At 41.7% G+C, this 23,145-nt stretch overlaps 2 protein-coding genes across 2 annotated transcripts in view; one reads left to right on the top strand and one right to left on the bottom strand.

The window, feature by feature from the left end:
• CFAP74 (cilia and flagella associated protein 74) overlaps positions 1-543 on the bottom strand; it is a gene marked incomplete at both ends in the record, with an annotated part of 54,076 nt that extends 53,533 nt beyond the window's left edge. Inside the window, one exon of the mRNA XM_082329206.1 lies at positions 490-543. Coding sequence (XP_082185332.1) covers positions 490-543 — 54 coding nt within the window. The remainder of the gene's footprint in view (positions 1-489) is intronic.
• Positions 544-4,053: 3,510 nt separating this feature from the next.
• Positions 4,054-22,399, top strand: GABRD (gamma-aminobutyric acid type A receptor subunit delta; the record flags this gene model as incomplete). Its single annotated transcript, XM_082328829.1, has 9 exons — positions 4,054-4,121; positions 13,580-13,692; positions 14,279-14,346; positions 15,228-15,448; positions 16,285-16,367; positions 18,647-18,784; positions 19,705-19,860; positions 20,456-20,667; positions 21,944-22,399. The coding sequence occupies 9 exons, from the start codon at positions 4,054-4,056 to the stop codon at positions 22,238-22,240; spliced, it is 1,356 nt and encodes a 451-aa protein (XP_082184955.1). The 3' UTR covers positions 22,241-22,399.
• Positions 22,400-23,145: the final 746 nt, after the last annotated feature.

Raw genomic sequence — 23,145 nt, 5'->3', positions numbered from 1 at the left:
GTGACAATCTGACACCTTTACTTTGCTGGCAGTAACACCACCTGTCCTGTTTAGAAAATGATCTATTAAGAATATCAGGTAATGCAGTGCGACTGTAAAATAAATTTAAATAATGTCCTTTTGATATGCTCTCAAAATCCTGAGGTAATAAAGGATTATGAAAACTTGTTATTTGGCCCAAGCCACTGAGCATATTTCTCCTCAATCCCATCAAGTTATGCTCTCCAATAAATTATTTTACGGGAGCAGTTACAAAAGTGTGGATGACTACGACCAGGAAAAAGTCACACCTGTTACATGCTCCAGAAGGAAAATACTTGACAGGTTTTGAAATGTGGGTTTCTGGTTTTAATTGTAGTAAATAGTAAAAAGTTGTGACCTTGGCTTACTACTTGAGAAAGGGTAAATACTTCAAAAATTAGTAATGGTTCATATAGTGATAATAACAACTAATGATTTCATAAATAATAATGTTTAAATGATATTTACTTGTAAAATTGTCCAGATGTGGGCAGAGCCCATCAACTGTTGACGGCCTGACATGGTCGGCTGCTGTGGGAAGCCTGGCCCGGGCACCACGTCGGTCACGCTGCCAGCGCTCTGCCAGACCTGCTGCAGCCCTACGCGGACAACAGCCCAGGCGGAAGTTTGTTCCAAACTGCGCGACTCCGACCTGACAGCCGGGCCGTGCCGGAGCACGGCTCCATCCCACGCCGGCTCCGCTGACCCGCGGAGCTCCGTGTGCCGGGCCAGGTCACAGGGTGGGCACGTTCATAAAAGGGAGCGCCTGCAGCCGCACGGACTGAGGAGCGGCGGTAATTCAGCAGGGCGACAAAAAGGCTTAAGAAAAACTTAGTCTCATGGGCCATCTTCTTAAGAATATTTGACAGTTCCAAGCCAGTAGCTAAAGGAAAGCTGTAATTATTTTCAAGAGGATTAGATGAGAAAGATTTGGGGAGCTTATTTATTTTGTTTTGTTTTGATGTTTTAATAGCAATTTTAATTGTTGTTTAATCTATCTCTTGAGCAATTTTAATCTGTCATTGACTGTAAAGAGTTTGGGATATTCTGCCAGAATTGTGGGAAATTAAATATATTGTTGATCACTATTATTTTATCCCCTCTCTTCCCTTTGGCTAATAGGAATTATTAATTTTGAGTGGGGGTGTACATATATATGTGTGTATATATATATGTAACAGCCCATTTTGCTTAAATATGTATTTGTATGCAGAATCAACTAAAAAAAGGCTGAATGACCTAGCATTTGTCCTTCTTCTATATAATACAGAGGATATAATTAAGGCCCATATGTATCGAATGTAATTTATTTATCTGAGAGAAGTTACACATTTATTTTAGGATTTTGTGGGAATGGATCTTAGAACATCTCTTTTTCTGAAGTACAGACACAAAGTGGTAGCTAAATCGGTCCTGTGAAAATAACATGAGATTTTGTTAAACCCAGGCACTATCATGGTGGTGATGGAAAACTCCCCATATATATTTCTTTCATTCATGAGGACATTATTAATCCGAATCTATAGTATAAAACCTTGATCATTCAAGATGATACTAGCAATTGGATAAATATCCCTATGCAATGCTCAGTGAAATGCATGGGACAGTTATTTTTTTCCGGGGATGATCAGAAGCCCGATAACGTACCTCGATTACCAGGTTTTTTCAGAAAAATTATTAGAATCCTGAGGCTAAACATATTCCCATCACAATCGCATCGACGATTTTGTGGGCAGTCACCTTATTGGTTTTGGCTGCAGAGCTGCTGAAAAGGGAGCATAGCAGTAGAAGGAGAAGTAAGAAAGGGAACTAGCTTAATGAATTTAGAAAAAATATGTAGGTGATACTCTTCCTCTTTCTTTTTTGCAAGATCGGAACCACTGACAGCAAAGAACTTCTTTGTAGGATCAAAGTGAGTAAGGGCTGAAAGTGTAGTTGTTGTGGAAATACAGTTCTTTCAGGAATGATTCTTCTGGAGGATTGCCATTGTACTCTGACTTGTTTTAACGGTCACGTTTGTAGCAACGCCTGTCCCTTTGGAGCATAGGTTGCCATGAGGTACTTACACCAACACGCGACTACACTCTCACACACTTACGTATGTGTTACACACGTATGAAATACACATATACACACACTCATTCTAAAGGTACAAGTCGCTTTGTCTGGATTTTGCTATTTTTACAAATGTATGCTGAAGACATAGAAAACTGTTCTTTTTCACTCGTCAATTAGATGACGGCTGTCCAGCCAGAGAGAAACGATACCAAGGAATTCTCAGAGCAGGAACGTGGCTCATTGGAACGCCATCCTTAAGAGTAGGAAAAACATGAAAAAATGTCAACTGAAAATATCCTGAAAGGTGTAAATCTGTTCTGTTATACAGAGAGACAAAATCATTCTGGTCTGTATGTCATCCGGTAAATTCCATTAAAAATCTTTTGGTTTCCCTCCTGCAAAAAACCAGTTTTCATGCAACAATCCAACTCCTTGAGTTTAAATTTAGGTCTTTTCCTCCTTAGTGTGCATTAGCTGCAGGCATGGCCATTGAAATGTGCAGAGGAAGGAAAAGATTGGAAAGCAAAGAAACCCCCACACCACTCCTGCACGTTGATGATACATGATCTTATACGTGTGTGTATGTACGTTTGTGTACGTATTGTGTACATCTGTACATCTGCTCTCCCACCGGGTCCCACGGGGCTGTTACTCCCCTCACCCACCACCCCTCAGTTGCCCTTTGAAATACTGGTGGTAAATAATAATACAAAATTAAGCATACGAAAAGATAAATTGAACACTTTAGCCCAGATGCCTCCTTTCATTTGATTAAGGTATCTGCACATTCATTTTTGCTTTATGATAGAATTTCTTTAAAATGTCTCCTTCACAGTGTTTCCTTTGTGGGTTGGTTTTAAAATTGTCATTCGAGATTGAACAGCACCAAAAAGCAGAGGAGGCGGAGGATGAGAGAAGAAAAGAGCGAATATGGAGGAGAAACCCGAGCGTGACCGGCAAGCACGGCTGAACCCGCCGCCGCGGGAGGCCGCCGGGCCGGGCCCGCCCGCCGCCCCCTCCCCGGGGCGTTGCAGGGCACCGACGGTGGAAAGGCGCCGTTTCTGAGCGGAGCCGCTGCCAGCCCCCGAGCAGCCGTGGGATGGAGCGCGGCAAACGCAGTTTCACAGCTCCCTGCTTGCTGAAGTAACCTGAAGCGTTTCACTTTAGAGAAGCCCCTTAGCAACCTGAGCGACCAGGCAGAAGTTTGTAAAACCTTGGGTCTGCCTCTTTCGGGTTTGTACCGCCAGTCTGGGACAGCTTTTAGAAAGCGCAGAGGCGGCGGTCTCCCCTCAGCAGAGTCCCCCCTATTTATACTCCCTCTTCCCTCGGAGAGCTGCTGGAAGACGGGCTGCAGCTGCGGCCGCCCCGGAGTTGTGCAGCCGGGATTTGCACAGGGAGACCGGGGGCGGGGGGAGGCGGCGGCCCCGCCGCTGCCGTGCCCCGCTCCTCGCCGGGGGAAGCTGCTCGGCGGCTCCCGGCGGCCGCCCGCGCCCCGCGGCTCCGCCGCCCCTGCCCCGAGCTCGGGCTGCCTCTCCCGGCGAGGATTTGCACAGGACATGTCTAGTACCTCCGCAGCACTTTTAGTTTGCTCCCCCCCGCGCTCGCTGGGATTCATCTCTCATTTCGCAGGTTATTTTCGGCAACCAGCCCCGCAGCCGGCAGGACCGGCCGGGGGAAGAGCCGGCCGCGGCTGAAGGCGGCAGGGGAGGCAACGCCGGGGCCGGGCGGCGGCGGGGCGCAGGCGAGGGGCCGCCCCGCGGGGCGGAGGGCAGCCCCGCTGCCGGCTGCCGGCATGGCTCCCGGCCACCGGAGAGGCTGTGGGGGCTGCTGCTGCTGAGCAACAATACAGCGCTTTAAACTCAGCCTCAACTTGTCACAGCCAGCGAGGATGGCAAGACTACTGGAGCTTTGGAGCTGCCAAGAGAGCCGGGGAACCTGGGTTTTGTTTGCCACTGTCTAATAAATGGGAGTAAAATGGAATTTCTTACCTGGGTTCTTCCTGCCTTGGTTCTACTGTGCACCCAACAGCACAGGTGTATCAGGTAAGAAAACGCCTTATTCTTTCTTAGACTGGCCTTAGGCGGCCGCTCTCTCGGTGTGGCTGGGGTGAGGAGCGCCAGGTCTGGCTGGGGCTCCCAGCGGTGCCCGCGGGTGCTCTGCAGTTCGGGGCTACGACTGCTGTCCGGGAGTGTTCAGTAGAAGAGGGGGTCCTGACTGAAGAGTTTCCTCAACGTGCCCCATCTTTTTTCTTCTTCTTTTTCTAGCAGAGGATGCCCTTCTGCCAATTGAGCAGCAGGTTCTCGGGTTAATCAAGGGCTGTTTTTAACAGGATGCCTGTGGAAGCCTTTTCCCCAGGGCACTTACTCTAAATTGGGGGCAATCACTTTTTGTAATGGCACTGCACATCCCAGGCAGCCTCATCCCCTTCAACAGCTCTGTAGGGGGCCTGCTGGAACACGAAACTCTTCCATAAAACCCGGCACAACCAGTGGGGTACTAACTGAACATCTTTGCTTAGGGCCTCCATAGGCACAATTTAAAAACCCAAAATACAGACATTCCTTTCTAACAGGTTCATTAAGTCTCCTGGACTTGAGATAAGAGGAAGGGACTGGCGGAGATCTTAGAAAAAACGTTTGAAGAACGCCAACCATTTCTTAAAATAATAAATTGTAAAGATACATGTTTGCAATTCCCGGTCACATTTATTCAGGTGTTAGCTAGGCAACCAGCTATGCTCTCTATATATTCTCTGCAGATCTGGAGGCTGTATGTGGAGAAAGCTTGCCATGATTATGCAATGAAAATAGAAGGGGGAGTAAAAAAGAACTTGCTGCATGTAAAAACATGCCTACATCATCCAGAGCAGAGATGGCTGTGCTATTAAAGGGGTCTTCCTACTCCTACTTTATAGACATTATTAATAGCTTCAGAGGAGTATAAGAAGCAAAGTGATAATTGTAGTAAGACATAACATTGCTGTTATAGTTTTCGGAATTAATTAGTGACATGTGATTTTTTCACTGGGAAGGAAAAGGATCTTGCATTAGAGGAAGTGTCAAGTCAACTGCTCTTATTGAGGACTGACACAATGATTTACCCTGTGACCTTGAATCTGTTATCCAGGGTCAGATCCTGACACCCTCATGCTCTGAAGCAATCCCGTACTACAGTGAAGGCAGAGAAAATACTGCTTAGGACCTAAGGGCATCGAGATCTTGCCCATGATGTCAGTGATCCTGTTTCTCTGTCTGCATTTGGGCTAGCATTAAGTATTTTGGTTGAAAAGTGGTGTTTGAATCTGAAGGAAGAAAAAAAAAAAAAGGAATTTTAAGGAAGAGTCAGCCTTCTCAGCCTCTGTCTTCGAGGTCTGTTTCTAGGCACAGCAACTGCTAGGATATGTGCAACCTCTATTTTGTTGGATAAATTATATTGTATTTGGATTAATTACCTAGTTACTCGACTTTCTTCCTCCAGTTACACAATAGTGATGAGCTGTTTGTTAGAAATATAGATATCCGTGGCAGAGAGCAAGGCAAGGCAAATTCTAGCTTGTGAAATTCCAACTGTTCAGTTTGTAGTAGTTTTTCAAATATGCCAAAGTGTAAGACAGTCAGTGGTCAAAGAAAACTGCTGTTTCACACAACAGTTTTCTGAAGATTCAGGATTTCGCGTGGCTATGGCAGAACATTGTTTAATCTTGTAAAAAGTGAGTAACCTTGCTTACATGTGTACTTTGGATGAGTTAAACAGAACTAAACCAAAATTTTATCCTTGCATCAGCAAAATCACTCACATGCAGATGACCGATGAAATACTTCCCCTTGTAAGGGCCCAAGAAGCACATCCTTATGCTTCTTCCTTGGAGTTCTGTAATACGATATTACATATAATTATTTTTGGTAAGAGATGCTTTTATGAAGAGCAGTATTTTTATTAATATTGCGGTTTTATAATAATGTGCAAAACTGCCAATAGCTACATTTTATTGCTCTGATTTAGTTTTCCAAATGTAAGGAGATTCATGGTTATGATGACAGAAGCCATCCAAACCCACTAAGTTCTCTGCTCGTGAGTTCTGTGGACTGTATATTGACAGGTGTAAGCAAAAACGTATTCGCAACAGGGAGAATATTTCGTAACTCGGTGGTGTGACATAAGACTTCCCAAAGGCAAAAATACCTATTAAAATAACGTTAAGGGTTGGCAGAGGAGGGAAGTGGGGAATACGTGTAGCCGGCCTCCTCAGAGCATTTTTGAATGCCCTTTCAGGGTGCTGTAGAGGGCTGTATGGGAAGCAGTGTCTCTGGCACGTGTGCTATTTGACTGAAGCGAATGAGCCAGATTCAGCCTAAGTCAGCACATCCTACTTGTGCCAGGGCTGTTTTCAGGTAAACATTTTTAAAAAGTCGTATTGTGTGGTCTGCTTGAGACAGTGATTAGTGGCAAGAAATTTGGCATTCATATGGTTGACAGCTCGCTGGGGCAAAGACTGTAGCTTCCACTATTTTATCAGAGTTTGATATGCTGTGGATGCTGCAATAATAAATGTGTCATAGAGAATGAGATCATCTGCTGAAACACACTTAGTGAAATGTTTCTTCATTTGTGTGGGGAAAGAGTACTATTGACAGGACTTTTGGGATGTGTGTCCATACTTTGTAATTCTTTACTGAAAGAGATTTTAATTCTCTAATTAAAAATAGGTGTATCTTTTCTATTTAAGATTCTACTATGTTAAATGACTTTTATACATTTGCATAGAATTGTCCTTCTGTCGTGTGTCTCCCTCAGCCTTTTACTTCTATTCACAGAAACAGAGCAGCTTTAACACGTGAATATATGCAAAGAGTGGTTCATTTTCTGTAGCTTAAAACTCACAGAGAGGAAATAAGGGCTTTGATGTTCAAAAGGTTGCCCTGAATTAAGCCTAACGCTTTTTCCATTACATTTCAAAATACAAAACATATTTACAGTGAGCTTCACTTAGAGTCAGGAATGGCAGATGGGAAGGATACACATACTGCTCTTGATAATCCTGGAGTTTGACAGAGGCCAGATTGTTCACTGACCTTGCAGGATATTCCTTGTCCTTTTCCCAAGAAAAAGTTTTCTTGAGTGGCAATGGCATCTGGGACATCTGCCCCCCCAAAATTATCTCAAAGAAAATGAAATGTACTCCATCCCAGTCCTCAGTATCAGTCAAACTGGTATTTCCATCTACCAGGTTAAAAGGTTCATATAGCAACTATGTCACAGTTCCAAAAAGAATCAGGTTAGCAGATTTAAAGAAGAAACAGGAGATGCAAAAAGTGATTTTCCACATCTTACTGCTATACATTTGTCAAAAGGTTAGCGCACTCTCCCTACAAGTGTGACCTGAAATCAGTATCTCATTGGCCACCGACTTCAAGATGCTGCTGAGCTTTTTGCACTGCTGCTAGAGCTTTCGGCACTGCTGTGCAAAAATAATATTGCTACTGTTATCTCTTGTTCAGCTGCTGTAGTGCACTCATTCACACAGAACATACAGATTGCCTCTTTCCTTGGTGTAATTTAAGAACTTACCAGATTTTTTCTAGTAATATTGATAAATTTCTAGCAACTGTTTTCAAGCAGTGTCCTGGAAGATAGTGAAGACAGGCTAATACCTCACTTGCCTGACAAGCCCTTTGAAGATGTGCTGTCCAAGTTGATTGATGCTCATCCTCCAGATCCCTCCACATTAGTAGAACGCAATGGTCCAGCAGCAGCTGGGAGAAAGATGTTGGCTCGGATAGAAAGGATTTTGGGATATACGTATTTTTTATTCTAGAACGGATAGTACTTAGCTCTGGAAGAGATGCATTTCTTTGTCATTTGAGATCCATTGTTTGGAGTTACTTCCCCTAACCTGTGTCAAGGGCGGTTTTGTTAGGCAAAGAACTTCATAGTTTTGCCAGGTTTAGCAATGGTGATTGCCTCTCCCCGTTGTCTAGCGTGCACAAGAACTAACTATTCTTGTCATAGTTTAAACAGCAGTAATCTGTTTTCTACTGCTAACAACGAGCTCTGTTGAAGTTCTCACAATGCTTAAACTCCAGATATGGACAGATGCAAATATATTCTCCAGAATATCTGCTTGAAATGAGATGTGTACAGAGTCAGAGTGTGGATGAAAAACCATCTTCTTTAGCTTTAGATTTGGGAATGACTTCCAGAGTGATATTAGTACACGTGACTGTGTTGCCATTCAGTCAGCTAGGCATCCCACTCTGGCCTGGTGCAAAGTAAAGATAAGCTTTTTGATGAGCTGTTATGCCCCTTGAATTTTACAAATCAATAGCTTCATTTTACAAAGTCCTTTTCTTACTAAAACAAGCTTTACAGCAGCTTACGTCAAGAAGTGAAGTTGCTGAATCAACTAATAGTAGTTTCCTTTCTTTTCATCTTTACTGCTTACACTATGAAAAGTTAATCCCTTCCAATGCGTCTTTTCTGTGCTGGTCTTCCTTTTTCAGGTACAATAAATGAATAATATTTTAGGCCATATGTAATCCCAACTGCTTATCAAGGATGAATGAAATTCTCCCACCGTCCTTCAAGTAACTTGAAAGCACTGGATCTGATGTACAGGAGTCTAGAGGAATGGCTCAAAGGAGTTATCACAAACCGGCCTTTAAATTGCCATGAAAATAAAGGTCTGCTTTCCAAAATCATCATTTTTGACTGAGGACTGCTATACTATCTGCTAATATTCACACTTTTGTCTTCACCAGTTAAAAAAGAAATGAAAATATTATAGGTAGAATAATATTCTTCGGTTTGTTATTTCTCCTCTCCTTCAATATTCTTGAGGGACAAAAAAGAGGGGAATGGGAGACTTCTACTATGCTGGAGGACTGGGGTGACTTTAGACCTAAAGAGCACATATCAGACTGACACAAGCAGAACCTGGACTCATTTACACCATGCTGAGTCATACAGCCAAGCATACAGCGCCTGCTACGTTAGTTCTGATGTCTGTATTATTTCCCTTGATCCATCAGCCTTCATGTCAGTCTGACAAAGTGTAATTTGAAGAATAGGGCTGTTTAAAGTGATCACTGGGTAGTTTAAAGGTAAAATACAGGTTCACAGAATCACAGAATGGCTGAGGTCGGAAGGGGCCTCTGGAGGTCATCTGGTCCCCCCCGCTCAAGCAGGGCCACCCAGAGCTGGTTGCCCAGGACCGTGGTCAGACGGCATTTAAGGATCGCCAAGGAGGGAGACCATGACCTCTCTCGGCAACCTGTCCCAGCACTCAGTCACCCTCCCAGTGAAAAACTGTTCCCTGATGTTCAAGCAGAACCTCCTGTGTTTCAGTTTGTGCCCATTGCCTCCGCTCCTGTCACCGGGCACCAGTGCAAAGAGCCTGGCTCTGCCTTCCTTACACCCTCCCTTCATGTATTTATATACATTGGTCAGCTCCCCCCGAGCCTGCTCTTCTCCAGGCTAAACAGTCCCAGCTCTCTCAGCTTTTCCTCATACGAGAGATGCTCCAGTCCCTTAATCATTTGCATGAAAAAAGCCTAATATTAGCAAAAGCTTTTGGTAACTCAGTGATAACTGTTTGTAGCTGAAACTGTCGCTTACTCTGATCCACATATTCTCTGTGAGTGTCTAGGAGCCATTCTGTGAGCGCCATGCTAGTGTCTGAGAAGGGCAGTAACGGAGTGAGAGTAATTTTGTTGCCCATGTCAAAGAAATTAAAAATGAACCAGTAGTATAAACATCAAGTATAAAGTAAATCTACCCATAAAATTATTTCAGCTGTAATACTTTAATAATCCCCACTGGTATTAAGTGCATATAGCTCCACTAACTTCAACACATTTGTTACACCGATGATCTGACCCTAAGGCTTTATTAATAATAGAAACAAGATTCATTTTAATTGTGTCATGGATATTTAAGTAAAACTCCCTCTAGATTGTAATCTGCTTAAAACACATGGCAAGCTACAGCCCACAGTTTTTAACACAACTCTCATCATTTTAACTTCCTTTTAGCTCTGTGGCTCTCCTTAATGCCATTAAAATGGAATACTGACACAGGATAGCTACTGCGTACTGTAAATGCTTTTTCAAAAGAGATAAGGCTCCTGGCAGTGCTTATAGTGACATTACTTCTTTTATAGCAAGTGACTGATTATAAGTCAGTTATCTGGGGATGAGTTCTTGATGCACGCAAGTAGCAACACCTATTGTGAAAGGGGAGCAGCAGAATTTGTTTTGTTGGTGTTTTTTTTTTTTCCCTCCGGTTGAGTACTTATAAATATACATGGTATTCTTATTTTACAACGACTTGTACCTAGCACTTTCGTACTATTGGGTATGTAGGAAGCATACGCTAGATTCTCCCATCCTCACAGATCAGGCAGGCAAGACAGATCACGACGGTGCAGTCGCCTTTTGACTTGAGTATGGTTTTCAAAACACTTTGCAGAACTTGGCTGCAGTTTTAGCAACAGGAGTCAAAAAGCACCATCTTCTACAGAAAAGGCAAAGAGATTTTAGGCAGATATATTCATTCAAGTATATTCTAGTTATTTACTATAATTATGAAAAGACTTAAAGTATCATTCTTTACCTATAATGGTAATAGGTAAATAGGTACATTTTTAAACAAAATACTTTCAACATAGTCTCATATCCTCTAATCTGCCAAGGCTTTAATTTTAAAAATTATTTATTTTCTGCACTAAGTGATAGCCTTAGTATTTCCAGAAATAGGGTAGTGAATGTAAAAGAAAATAAATGAAAGAATTTCTGAACTGCACTGTTTGATGGTATTGCAGAAGCCAGACCTTAGCATCTGGATCTTCCCAAGTATTGTGAAACTATAATTTCATTTAATTAAATACTGACAGTTGGATGATTGAAAGACCAGCACATAGGAAACAGCAGTCTGATAGATAGAAGTGTTTACATAGTCGATGAGACCCAATAAAGAAGGCAAAAACTCTGTCAACATCTGTTATAAATCTTCAAAGCCCTTGACTAAATCAATTATGCTATTCCAATTTATGTAGCTGAAAATATGGCTCTGAGTCTTCCAAGATCCTTACTCAGAAGAGATATAGGAACCTGAGCAATATCTGAGATGATAGTCATTTGAGATTAACATACAGCAGTGTGCTCACGGCAAGGAAACATTATAAATGCAATTTAATATATATCCCCAATTTTAACATATTGCCCTGAACGACGGAAGTTTCACTTCGGAGCAGCATCCCTATGCTTTAAGGTCACTTAAGCTTTGACAGCTCCGTTAATGCAAGTTTTCAGTGTCTCTGCTGCTCAGAACTTACATTTATACATTGTAATCCCAGAACGCCTTCCTTATATAATTGACTCCATACATGCGGGGTGAGAATTTTATGACCAGGGCAATCAAAGATTTTTCTTTCAGTCCCCTGTGAGAAGAAGAGGTGGTTATTGTAGGACACTCTGCTACTGTGCTAGCAGAAACTGCGTGTGCTGAGCTGAATGCCCGGACTGGCATATTTTGGAGAGAAAAAACCATGTGCTTTATGTGGGTCAATGTCGCATGAACACTCTAAGAAAGTTATGTAAGTACCAAGGCAGACTATGTTTATGGTATATTACTCTGCAGCCTTCCATCGATGTTCAAGGAGTTTCTCTTCTGTTACTAGCGATACACATCTCTCAAATGCCATATTTATTGCTGGACTCAGTGGAAGATGCTAAAACAGTGCTCAGACAGTTTTAACATAGTACTTGTATTCAGATACAGCCCCTCTCAAACCACTGGCAAATTCTCTCTTTGCAAATAGTTGTGGTAGACGTTGTCACAGTCCTTCATTTATCTATTCCTGTCACGTCAATCACAGTGCTGGCAAGAGGAATTGTGTGAGCAGGCACAGATCTGCTTCAAATGAAGCCTGCCAGCTCAGTTTAAACAGTTAATGAAGACAATATAAGCTTGCCTTTGTTTATAAGAGATTATGGAATATCCACATAACTGCTTGTACCAGGAGGGCTGAGGGGCTGGCGTCTGCCAGGTGGTGGAAGACGGCAACAAGAAACTGTGCTAACGTCTTCAAGGAGCATCACTAGATCAGAAGGAAGCATATGCCTAGCACCTGAGAGATGGAGCCTTATTTCTAGGAGGGGGACTGTGGCATGCCGCACAAATCTGCAGCAACACGTTGCCTCCCAAACAAAACCTACTGCCTGTTTGGTGGCTCGCTCAGGTCCCAAGAGTGACTACAAAAGGATGCATGCGTTATGGCATCCCACACTCCCGACCTGAGGACAGATGGCCAAACACCCACACTGCCTGATGCTGGCAATTGCAAAACAGCACCAGCAGGTGAGCTGGGGCCCTCCCGGCGTGATGGAACTATCCCTATATGCCCAAAACTCTGGGGCATCTGTGGGAAGGAGGAGCGGGACAGAGACGTTTCAGTGCTATGGATACCTCACTTACCACTCAAGACCATGGACAGGAATGGCCCCAAATCCAGGACCATAGTCAGGGCTCTTGCCCCTGCATTTCTAGGGTCATGGAGCACACCTCAGGTTCCAGGACAATGGTCAAATCCTTCAGGCTCACCACTACGGGCCCCCCCTCGCACTGCAGAACCATGGGCCCCTCTTGAGGTTTCTGGAGGCTCCTGAGTCGCCTTGACCGTAGACAGCCTCCTCTGCGGCTCAGAACGAGGGAGAACTACCGGGGCTTCCAGGCGCCACGGGCAGCACCTCCCGAGTTCCAGCACCACAGCCTGCTCCTGCCGAGGTTCACGTCCGGCCCACGGGCAGCTCTGTGCCGGGTCGGGGCCGTGGGGATGCCCCCTTCGGCGGATCCGTGCTTTCAGCTGCTCACTTTTTAAGCGAGATCTGCTTCTTGACCATATCTTTGCAGTTTTCAGGTGTTTGTACACCTTCTATTAGCATTGCTTTTCGTATTTCTGAGGCCCAATGGTACTTTTCACAGTATCAAAGATGTTAAATCCAAATTCCAGCTGTGTAATTTCTACTGTTTTCCCATCACATCTGACAACATACCAGCCTTCTTGATCTCAGCTGTTCCATAGTGGTACAAGGAGCTGTCACAGCTGCTGTGTCCTGCTACTCAGATAGCTGCATTTCAGCATCCACAGATGCATCCTATGCAGTATACAAAGTATCTTGGTTTCCCTCATGCCTTCTTTACATTTCTAAATCTTTTTTTTTTTCCTCCTTTTTTTTTTTGGAAAAGAAAAAACCTTAAAAAAGTATTTGCCTGTATTTCAGAAAGAGGCCATAGTCTTGCCTGAAATATGTGTTGATTTAAACAGAAATATCTGAAATGGTTTTCCTATCTATATGCAGTATTTTTCCACTAAATTACCAATATAGCTGATTATACTGTAGGTGGTCTCTGGTGTAAGAGAAGTCAATGTCTTCTATTTTCTGCTATTTTTCTGTTTGTGAACACGGCCAAGTTTTAAAAGATACTTATTCTCTTTACCTAGAGCTATGAATGACATCGGAGATTACATAGGTTCCAACATCGAAATATCCTGGTTGCCCAACCTGGATGATTTAATGAAAGGGTATGCACGTAATTTCAGGCCTGGGATTGGAGGTGAGACTTTGAGAGTAATGTCTCTTCTGTTTCTTACAATCCTTCTGCCCTCTGATGTTTATGTGAACTTCACCCTCTACATGATTAAAAGGTTGTGGTTGTCTGTTACTTGGATACTGGAAATAATAACAATCAACAATTCGCTTGATCTTGAAAAAAAGACAGACTGTACAACAGAATTAGCAACACAGTCTTCTTGCTGGTACAGTTCTTAAATCACTGATTTCTAAGTTGAAGTAATTTTGGAGTACATTAAGTGGTGATAATTTCTGCATTTGCTTGAAATCATGCTGTCTGAAACTAGATGATGTGGTTTCCAGAAAGGATTCCATCATTTTCAGTAGTTGTGATTGTAGCTCATGCCCTTTGTCACCGAAGCGAGGTGGTCCGTTGGAAATTGAGGACTCAATCTGTAAAATATTTAAATCTCCTCCTCTAAGGTAGATTTTACTTGGAAAGTGTATTTTGTCATGGAAAACACTTTCATGAATTCACTCTGTATGAAAGAATTAACAGTCTTGGGTCATCTATATTTTTATAGGTACTGTGATGATGTAAATCACCCCATTCAAACATTTTTTCTCAGGTCCTCCTGTAAATGTTGCTCTTGCCATTGAAGTAGCCAGCATTGACCACATCTCAGAAGTGAACATGGTACGTTACCAATTAAACCTACCAAGCTGTGTACTGCAATGACAGCAAGTGTAGAAAGCTAACTAAATAGAGAGACAGTTGATCCCTAGCGCGTTTGGAGAGGAGAAATCACCACAAGAAGCTACTGCAAAGAACAAACATTGTATTTTAAGACACAGGCAGAGACTCTCCTGGCAGACATTGGCGATTACAAGAATCTAGCCATGTATAAGTCACTGAGATTTCTTACTACAGTTAGCAAACTTGCATCCGTGCAGCACTTACGAACAGAAAGCCTAATTTTAAGCATTAACTTCACTTCCGTTCAAATTCCTTTTCACCACAGATACTTCCAAAAAGAAGCTACAGGAATGATCGGTTGTGAGATGCTCCTCTTTTTTGTGTAAAGACCTTTCAGGAAAGCAGTGGAGTATAACAACTTAAAAGTAACATAAACAAGCACAGGCATGAATTAACTGCATTCTGGAACACAATAGATTAATTTTAAAACGAAAACTTTGACTTTCCCTCCATCCTTTCCCTTACAGATGCATAACTTCACCTGATTTTTTAGTCTTGCTTTAAAAAACCAAAAGTTGTATTTGTGGAGATAAATAAACTGATTTTCTTCATTAAGACATCTGCAACTCTTGCACCATGTTATACATAACACTGACACTGAACCACTTTTTGATATCTTGGGTTTTTCCATGGAGGAAGCATATGACAGAAATTAAAATGCTTGGGCAGCTCTGTGGTTGACTTGAGTATAAAAACACTTATTTGCACAGGAAACAGTTAATACATTTCTAGGCTAATACAGTGATTTTTGACCAAGTCCCAAGGCATTATCATTATGTTTGTTTAGCATCACTTTTTAATTGGGATTTCTCTTCTCATAGGAGTACACCATGACAGTATTTTTGCACCAGAGCTGGCGAGATGACCGTCTGTCTTACAACCACACCAATGAAACTTTGGGCTTAGACAGCCGGTTTGTGGACAAGCTCTGGTTGCCAGATACTTTCATAGTAAATGCCAAGTCTGCCTGGTTCCATGATGTGACTGTGGAAAACAAACTTATCAGGCTTCAGCCAGATGGAGTAATTTTATACAGCATCAGGTGAGTGAGAGAGAGTGCAAGTGTACTCTATCACGTATTAACTTTTTGAGCTGACTATAAAGCAATTACTCAGTTTTCCTAGGATGATTTCCTAAAATAATTATTAATTTAAAACGGAAGAAAGTACTGGTGACTCCTATCAGAGATCCCTTTACTTTACAAGGATCACACTGCCAGGAAGGTATCGTTGGCACATTGGGCGTCATTTGGCACTAACACATTTTGCACTGCATAATCACTGATCGCTTCCAGAATGTCCTTAATGGGAGATAAGCATATCATAACTATTTGGTCACCAGGCAAGGAGATGCTGAATACAGAGCAAAGATTCTGTTCTCCACTCTCTCACTATTTTCCAAGGGAACTATGAGCCTGATTTAGGTTCAACTTCCCCATCTTTCAAAGAGAGGAAGTAATATTTCCTCATTTTGGAAGAGTGTTCTTGCCAGAACTCAGTAACTATATTCAAAGTTAATTGTGTAATGTTCTAAAAATGAGTGTGCACCTTTGAAATTGTAAATCCAAAGTCACTCTGAAGGCATCGGTAATGATTTTGGGGACAGTGGAAAAGAGCAGATTTGACTCAGAAAAGTCCTTTTTGTCAGCAGAAGTAGCTGAAGCGCCCTCTGACATTAGACAAGTCATTTGACCATCATACATATTTCCCCCCACCTCTGGGTTTCCCCCAGACTTAGTAGAGACAATAGGCATAAGGATTTTGGAAATCGTTTCCTGTATTACTATTAACGTTTCAAAGTTTCCCATTTAGTCTTTGAGTTCTGAGGTAAATGCTCTATCTGAATGCAACTAACTGGTGTTCACGTTGCTTGGAACAGGATTACCTCAACAGTGGCCTGTGACATGGACCTTTCCAAGTATCCAATGGATGAGCAAGAATGCATGTTGGATTTGGAAAGCTGTAAGGGCTGAGTACAGTGTTTCATATAATCTGTATTCTGTTTAAAGCCTGCATATATGGTACTTAGCTTGCTGGAGTTTGCTGGAATGATTCTGCTTTAGTCAATGATGTAAGGGATTTAGGATTTAGAAATAAAGGGTACAAACATGAAACCCTTCATTCTCTGCGTTGGGCATTAGCCTATGGACTTTTCAATACCAGTTCAGCTCTGATCCAGTCCAAAACTATAGGATTTAATTTAGTGAAGATGACCAACCTACAGTCCTGCTGACAAATGCCTGGAACTTTGTGCTTCATGTAAAACCTAGTGCAATTGCGACAGTCACTAGCATTACTGAGGTTTCCATCAAATCCAGTGAGAATAAGTAGAGAAGCCCACAGGCAAAATTTGATGTGCTATTTTTTCTTTATGAGAAAACAGGAAAAAGAAAGAATTCCCTGCTTTTAATGAATGCCATTGTGAGTAGCCCTTACATAGCTGTCTAGCTTGCCTAGGTATTCCTGTATGTGTTACGCAGAAATCAAGCAGAACACTGCATGGATTGGCTTAAAGTCATTTGTACTCACAAAGGAGGGTAAAGAATGAATTTATATTTTCTCCAACCTGTATTTTATCTGTGATACGCATGTAATTCCCATGGGCATTAATACTTCTGAATGAAATTCACCACTGACACGAGCAGGGGCCACCCGGTCAATGGCAATGAATCCGACCTTTTGTGGGTTTTATATCACGGAGTCTTCAGGTCCTGAGGGTTCCAGAGATTTGTGAATAGCAGTTTCTGAGCAGATTCACTGGCCTGTTGGTGCTAGTTTCTCTTTTTTAGCACTGACTTTGTTTTCTAGGCAATTAACCACAATACCATTTTATCCTGTCAAAAATAGCAATCTACAGTGTTACTTATGTAATCACCAAATGCAGTGGCAGCAGACAGTGAACCAGCAATCAATTCTCTCTCCCAGCAAGTTCTGCAGGGAGTTTTGGTGGTGGTTGAATTTTTTAATTGAATTTGAGGGTTTTGATTTCAGCGAAACAAACATGTAGAAATAAAGTCTCTTTAAACAAATGAATGGTTTAGTAGCAAGTCGTCCGTTAACAGCAAAACTAGCAAAGATCGATTTCCTATGGATTTTCATATTACATAAACCCCATCATACATATTCGCCCCCCTCTCTGACGTCCCTGGTGCCCTGCACCTCTCCCTAGCAGTTATCTTCCAGCTGCCACCCATGCCAAACGGCAGTCATTAATAGGCTGATCTACGTGGTGATTGTCAAGCTAGCTGCTGCATCTCAGAATGGCCGTGGGTCTGAGTTATACTGCTCTTCTCTAACTGGATGCACAAATGTGATTTTCTGTTCTCTATACACCATTTCTTACAAAACTTTCAAGAATCTAGCATCTCTGCAACCTTTATCTTTTTGTCATTTTCATTTGAAAATATTGAGGAAGTTCAAAAGCTGTTAGGAGGAGAACTGACAGAAAAACACTGCATGGGCAGTTCGCATAGGCACTGTTTTCTGATTAACTCCTTTAAGCCTGGGGGAGGCCCCAACAGTTGTTTCCAAGAGCAGGGATTCATACGAACAGCTCGGCTGTACGCTTCACTTCCACGCAGCGTCCATTTGTAAAAGCACTGTTGGGCTTGCAAGGGGAGATACAGAGCCAGCTGGACGCGTACTTTTTGAGGACACGGGGGGAATCCCTGAGAAAGGAAATCTGTTTCCCCGACACTGCCTGACTGGTACAGAGTACCTATCTCATAAAATCAATGTGTGAACTTGGAGATAGACTTGCAGTACAGAATTACACTCTGATCTGTCTTCAGTAGCATAGGCATAGATAGATCAGATTTAGTAGTTATTTCTTTTGCAAACAAATTTCTGTGACTCGGAGATGCAAGCACAGCGCAGGGGTAAGGAGGCTACTTTAAATGCTACAGTAGCAGTTACTTTACTTTAAGCGAGCATGCAAATGAGCTTTTTGAGAGATAATTTGAATATTTCTCATGACACTGAAGTGCATTGTTCCATACCAGATATTGCCAGTCAGTGTGAATCAACCTGGATTATTCTCCCTGTAGGAAAGGTGCCCCAACGTCACGCTGGCAACATTGATGGTGCCAGGACAGTGAGTTATCCAGACTGCATCACAGCATGTTTGCAATGGGATTGATGAAAATCAGCGTAGCAGAGGAATTAGAGGACTTCCATGATGAGTCCTCTAAGTTCTTAGTTTCCTCCTCAAACTTTGTGTTAATTCAGCTTTCTTTTGGCAGATGGCTACTCTTCAGAGGACATTGTCTACCACTGGTCAGAAAACCAGGAGGAGATCCATGGGCTGGATAAGCTGCAGCTTGCTCAATTCACAATTACCAATTACCAGTTCACAACAGAAATGATGAACTTCAAATCTGGTAACAGGATCTGTCTTCAATTCACGGACAGTATCTGATTTTTTCTGGCATAGGGAAACCTCCTATATCTATAATAGAAAATCCTTCTTCTTACGTAACTAATTTAAGAACCTGTCAGGTTTCTGATAAGAGTTTTCTTTAGCTTACACTTGCAAAAAGTGCCAACCTTTGCTGCGCCTTCAGGTAGCCACTGTAGCGTATTATGTTCTTTAGCTCTGTATGTTTGATGAAATACTGCATGGAGTAGCCAGAGAGCACTTGATTAAAAACACTTGAGGTATAGCTCACATTTTCTTGACCTAATTTGCAACTTTGGATAAAGAAAAATTTCCATTAGCCCTGATGTTATGAGGCTGATGACGTACAGTCAGATCATTCTAATTCTATCCAGTAGAAGTCAGTGGTGTGTATGCGTATCACTGGGTTTATTGCAATGTTTGTAAAAGACTGGAGTCATTTCTTTCCTGCTGATTTTTCATCCTCTTTCATGTATTCAGATTCTCATTTATGCTGCACATCTCCTCTAAGCTCTTTTTTGAGTTTGAAATTAACTTGGCCTTTTAAAAAATCTAAATTTAGTATCTGGAGGACTTTCTACAGCAGATGATAAGACAGTACACATTTTGAAGCAATACTGTTATTCAAGAAGACTCATGATTTTATTTTCAGATCTGGCATTGATATGACCTGAGACAAATCATTTGACCTATTCTTAGCTAACAGTGCTGATGAGAACTGCAGTACCTCGTGCAGGGTTTATGAAGACTAATTGAACAACATTCAGAAAAGCTTTTTGTGATCCTTGTCCAAAAGATGTTTAAGAATGTAGGTCTGTGTCATTATAGGAAATGTTATTTTGAATATCGGTGTAACTGTAATTCACACAGTCAGAGTCTGTCTTTGTCTGCTCTTTTTTCCAGCAGGTCAGTTTCCCAGGCTCAGTCTCCACTTCCACCTTCGGCGAAATCGAGGAGTTTACATCATTCAGTCTTACGTTCCTTCTATCTTACTAGTGGCCATGTCGTGGGTATCTTTCTGGATCAGTCAGTCAGCTGTGCCTGCCAGAGTGTCATTAGGTAAAACAGAGAGTTTGGGGAACTAACAGGGAAGGGTATGCTGAGGTTGTAATTATGCGCTCTGATAATCCTCCTTTTCCATGAAGGTGCATTTATGAATACTATGTTTACCTTTCCAGAAGAGAAGGTCCTTTAAAAGATTTCCTTCATGTTTTAATTTCTGTCATGCTATCAGAGCAGCTGCCCCAGTAAAGAACAGAAAATGACCACCTAAAGATGGTTAAAAGCAATAGTGAATGTGAGGCAGATGTATGAAAGAATTGATTTGAAGGAACTGGGACAGTGACAAGAAAAATGTTCCTAGAGCTTGTGGATCTGTTTGCCCGAGCATGGGTTGCAAGTCCAGATGCAAAAGTTTTGAGGGTTAAGTCTGATTTTGTTTGTCCCGTTCTAGAACAAAACCGAGGATAACATGTTCAAAGCTGCCTTAGTCATACAAGTGCAGTTTTTTACAAGCTCCCCTGTTTTGAAATCAGAAGCCACACTATTAAGGGGTTTCTACTGTGAAAATATTCCTCAGCTTCAGATCAGTAAATATACTTATTATAGTGTATACTATGAAACCTAAAGTAAATTTTCTCACACTACACTGCAGGTATAACTACTGTTCTTACTATGACTACACTGATGGTCAGTGCCCGATCTTCGCTTCCACGAGCATCTGCCATCAAGGCACTTGATGTTTACTTCTGGATTTGCTATGTGTTTGTCTTTGCTGCGCTGGTAGAATACGCGTTTGCACATTTCAATGCTGACTACATGAAAAAGCAAAAGAACAAGATAAAGGCGAGAAGGCAGAGTGCAGAGGTCAGTAAGCATACTACTGTGATTAACTTTGCAAAAGCAATCACCCTGCATTATGACCTTTTTCTACTATGGAAGCAAATTCTTTTACCCCTTTTGAAAAAAAGAAAAGAAATTCCTGGTTAATTCTTTTGTCACTTTAATATGACAAGCAACCAAATGCAACTGCTAATTTCCCCTTTCAGCATTGTGAGCACTGAAGACAACATATTCTTCCATGGTTTGTTGCTGTATTTAAGACAGAAAATGGAGAATAAGAGAGAATGAGTAAGAAGACAGGCAAAGTATGCCTTGAGCCAGATTTGTATGTCTTACACTTTGAGAATGTATTTAGACCCTTTGATATTTGTCCAGTCCTCAGTGTAAGTCATGGTAACCTTGAGTTGCTCCTGTAGGGTCAGGCAAAGTCATTATGACAGTATTACATGAGGTGGGGAAGAAAGGCCTTTTCTCAGAAAGTGTTCCTTAGTAGCTGCTTCTGCTAAGACTCTTTTAGTTCTGCTACAGCATAATGAAATGCTGTCAGCAAAGCAAAGACTAGGCCTGTAGTCTTGAATGTTGTCCCCTGGAGATTACATTTTTTACACCTAAACTGCATAAGGTAAACACAGATATAATTAGCAAAGATATAGGTTATGTAGATATGAAGCCCAGTGAAACTGAACAAAGGAGTCCGTAGATGAAATTTCTTCGAGGAACATCAGATGGCTTTGCTGCTTTCTTCATTTCTACGTTACATTTGCATGTTAGTGACAAAGCAGAGTGAATTAATTGATTAAGGAACTTTTTTTTGTGACAATTCACAATTTGTAGTCCAGGCCTACATATTTTTGAACTCTCCAGCTACTTGGGTATTACTTATGATTATTATTACTTCATTTTATTAAGCTGTAGCAGATACAACTGATTCGTATTCATTTTCTATCCCACCTCCACGTTCTCTCAGCTTTGCCAAGAGCCTGAGAACTGCCCGGTGGCTTTGGCCGCAGAATGGGGTAACTGTCTCCTTAAAGTCAGTCAATTATTTTCAGTCAGGAGGACCTAAGCATGCTGTCTCAATGGTGCCTCCGTAATTCAGAGCACGTAAAATTATAACCAGAATTTAGATGTCGTAGCGCAGTCTTTCAGCAGTCCTTCTGCCAAAGCAAGTGATAAATACCATTCAGCACGTATGGATCATATAGGTATTTCACCGTGTTGGTATCATGGCTAGCTTGGATGAAGTACAATACTTTTGCCCTATAAATTGCTATTATAGGTTCTCCTCTTTCCTTTGCAGGTAAACGTGAAGAATGCCATTGTTCTGTTTTCCCTTTCCATAGCTGGTGTGACCCAGGAACTGGCCATTTCCAATAGGCAGCACCGAATTCCCAGAAGCCTACCTGGATCGTATGGCACAATAGAAATAGAAACTGGAGAGAGAAAACGGCAGCTAATGAAACTGGATAAAAAGAGTGGTCTGAAGTCCCTCTTTAAGCCCATCGATGCTGATACCATTGATATATATGCCAGAGCCGTGTTCCCAGCAGCCTTTGCAGCAGTCAATGTTATATACTGGGTTGCATACACAATGTAAAAAAAAAAAAAAAAAAAGAAAATTCATGTGAAGAGCTACAAATTGAACAATGCCTACAGACTAAAACGCCCTTGCTGAAACTGTATTGATCCGTCTCTTCTCAAAATATTTTCCAATGAGCTCAAGACATTTCTAAAGTCAAGAAAGTCCTGCGATCAATTCCTACTAAAAGCAGCAATTTATTACTGACCTGACTTGGTACAGTAATAACTGTACTCTGCCAAACAATCCCAGCTCCTTCTTTCCTGTATTACCATGAGACAGTTTTTCATATGTACATATTTGCAGCAAAAGTTTAAATCTTAAATTACTGTGGTTTTCCTCCACTTTAAGGGTTGATCAGTAATGAAGATTTGGCTTTTCACACTCAGATAATTTCCTTTTTTGTAATGGAAGAGCTAATTCCTCGCTTCCACACGAGTGATATTCTGCATCTGTCCTTCTGTGGGATGGTCTAAGTTTAACAGTAGTGGTAAAGTTGGAGTTTTTAATCATAAAAATCTCATGAACAAAGTAAAAGGGAATAGAGGGGAGTGGAGGCTTTTTCTTAAATTATTATTTGTCTTGGATAAAGTACTGAAAACATTTCAATGCTCTTAGTCACAGCATGAAATAAAATATACTATATAAAATTCTACAGAATTGTTAATAATGACTATATTACATTTCAGATCTAAGCTAATGAAGATTTCAACACTTAAACGCAGTAATGTTTATTGGTTTAATAGGCCCAAAAATAGACAAAAGTGATTTAGAAACACAGGGAAAGCTCAGGCTTTCTGTCTTGGTTTGGGAAAAAATTTAAAGGTGCTCGATAATGAACTCAGACTCCATTTTCAGGAAGGACTTTAGAATTCGTTCTGTTAATTTTCAGTGAGAGTCTACCATGTGTGCCTCTGAAAATA

The sequence above is a fragment of the Platalea leucorodia genome, assembly GCF_965183815.1.
Source record: "Platalea leucorodia genome assembly, chromosome: 17".
NCBI classification, from domain to species: Eukaryota; Metazoa; Chordata; class Aves; order Pelecaniformes; family Threskiornithidae; genus Platalea; species Platalea leucorodia.
This window is presented reverse-complemented; position numbering and strand designations above follow the sequence as displayed.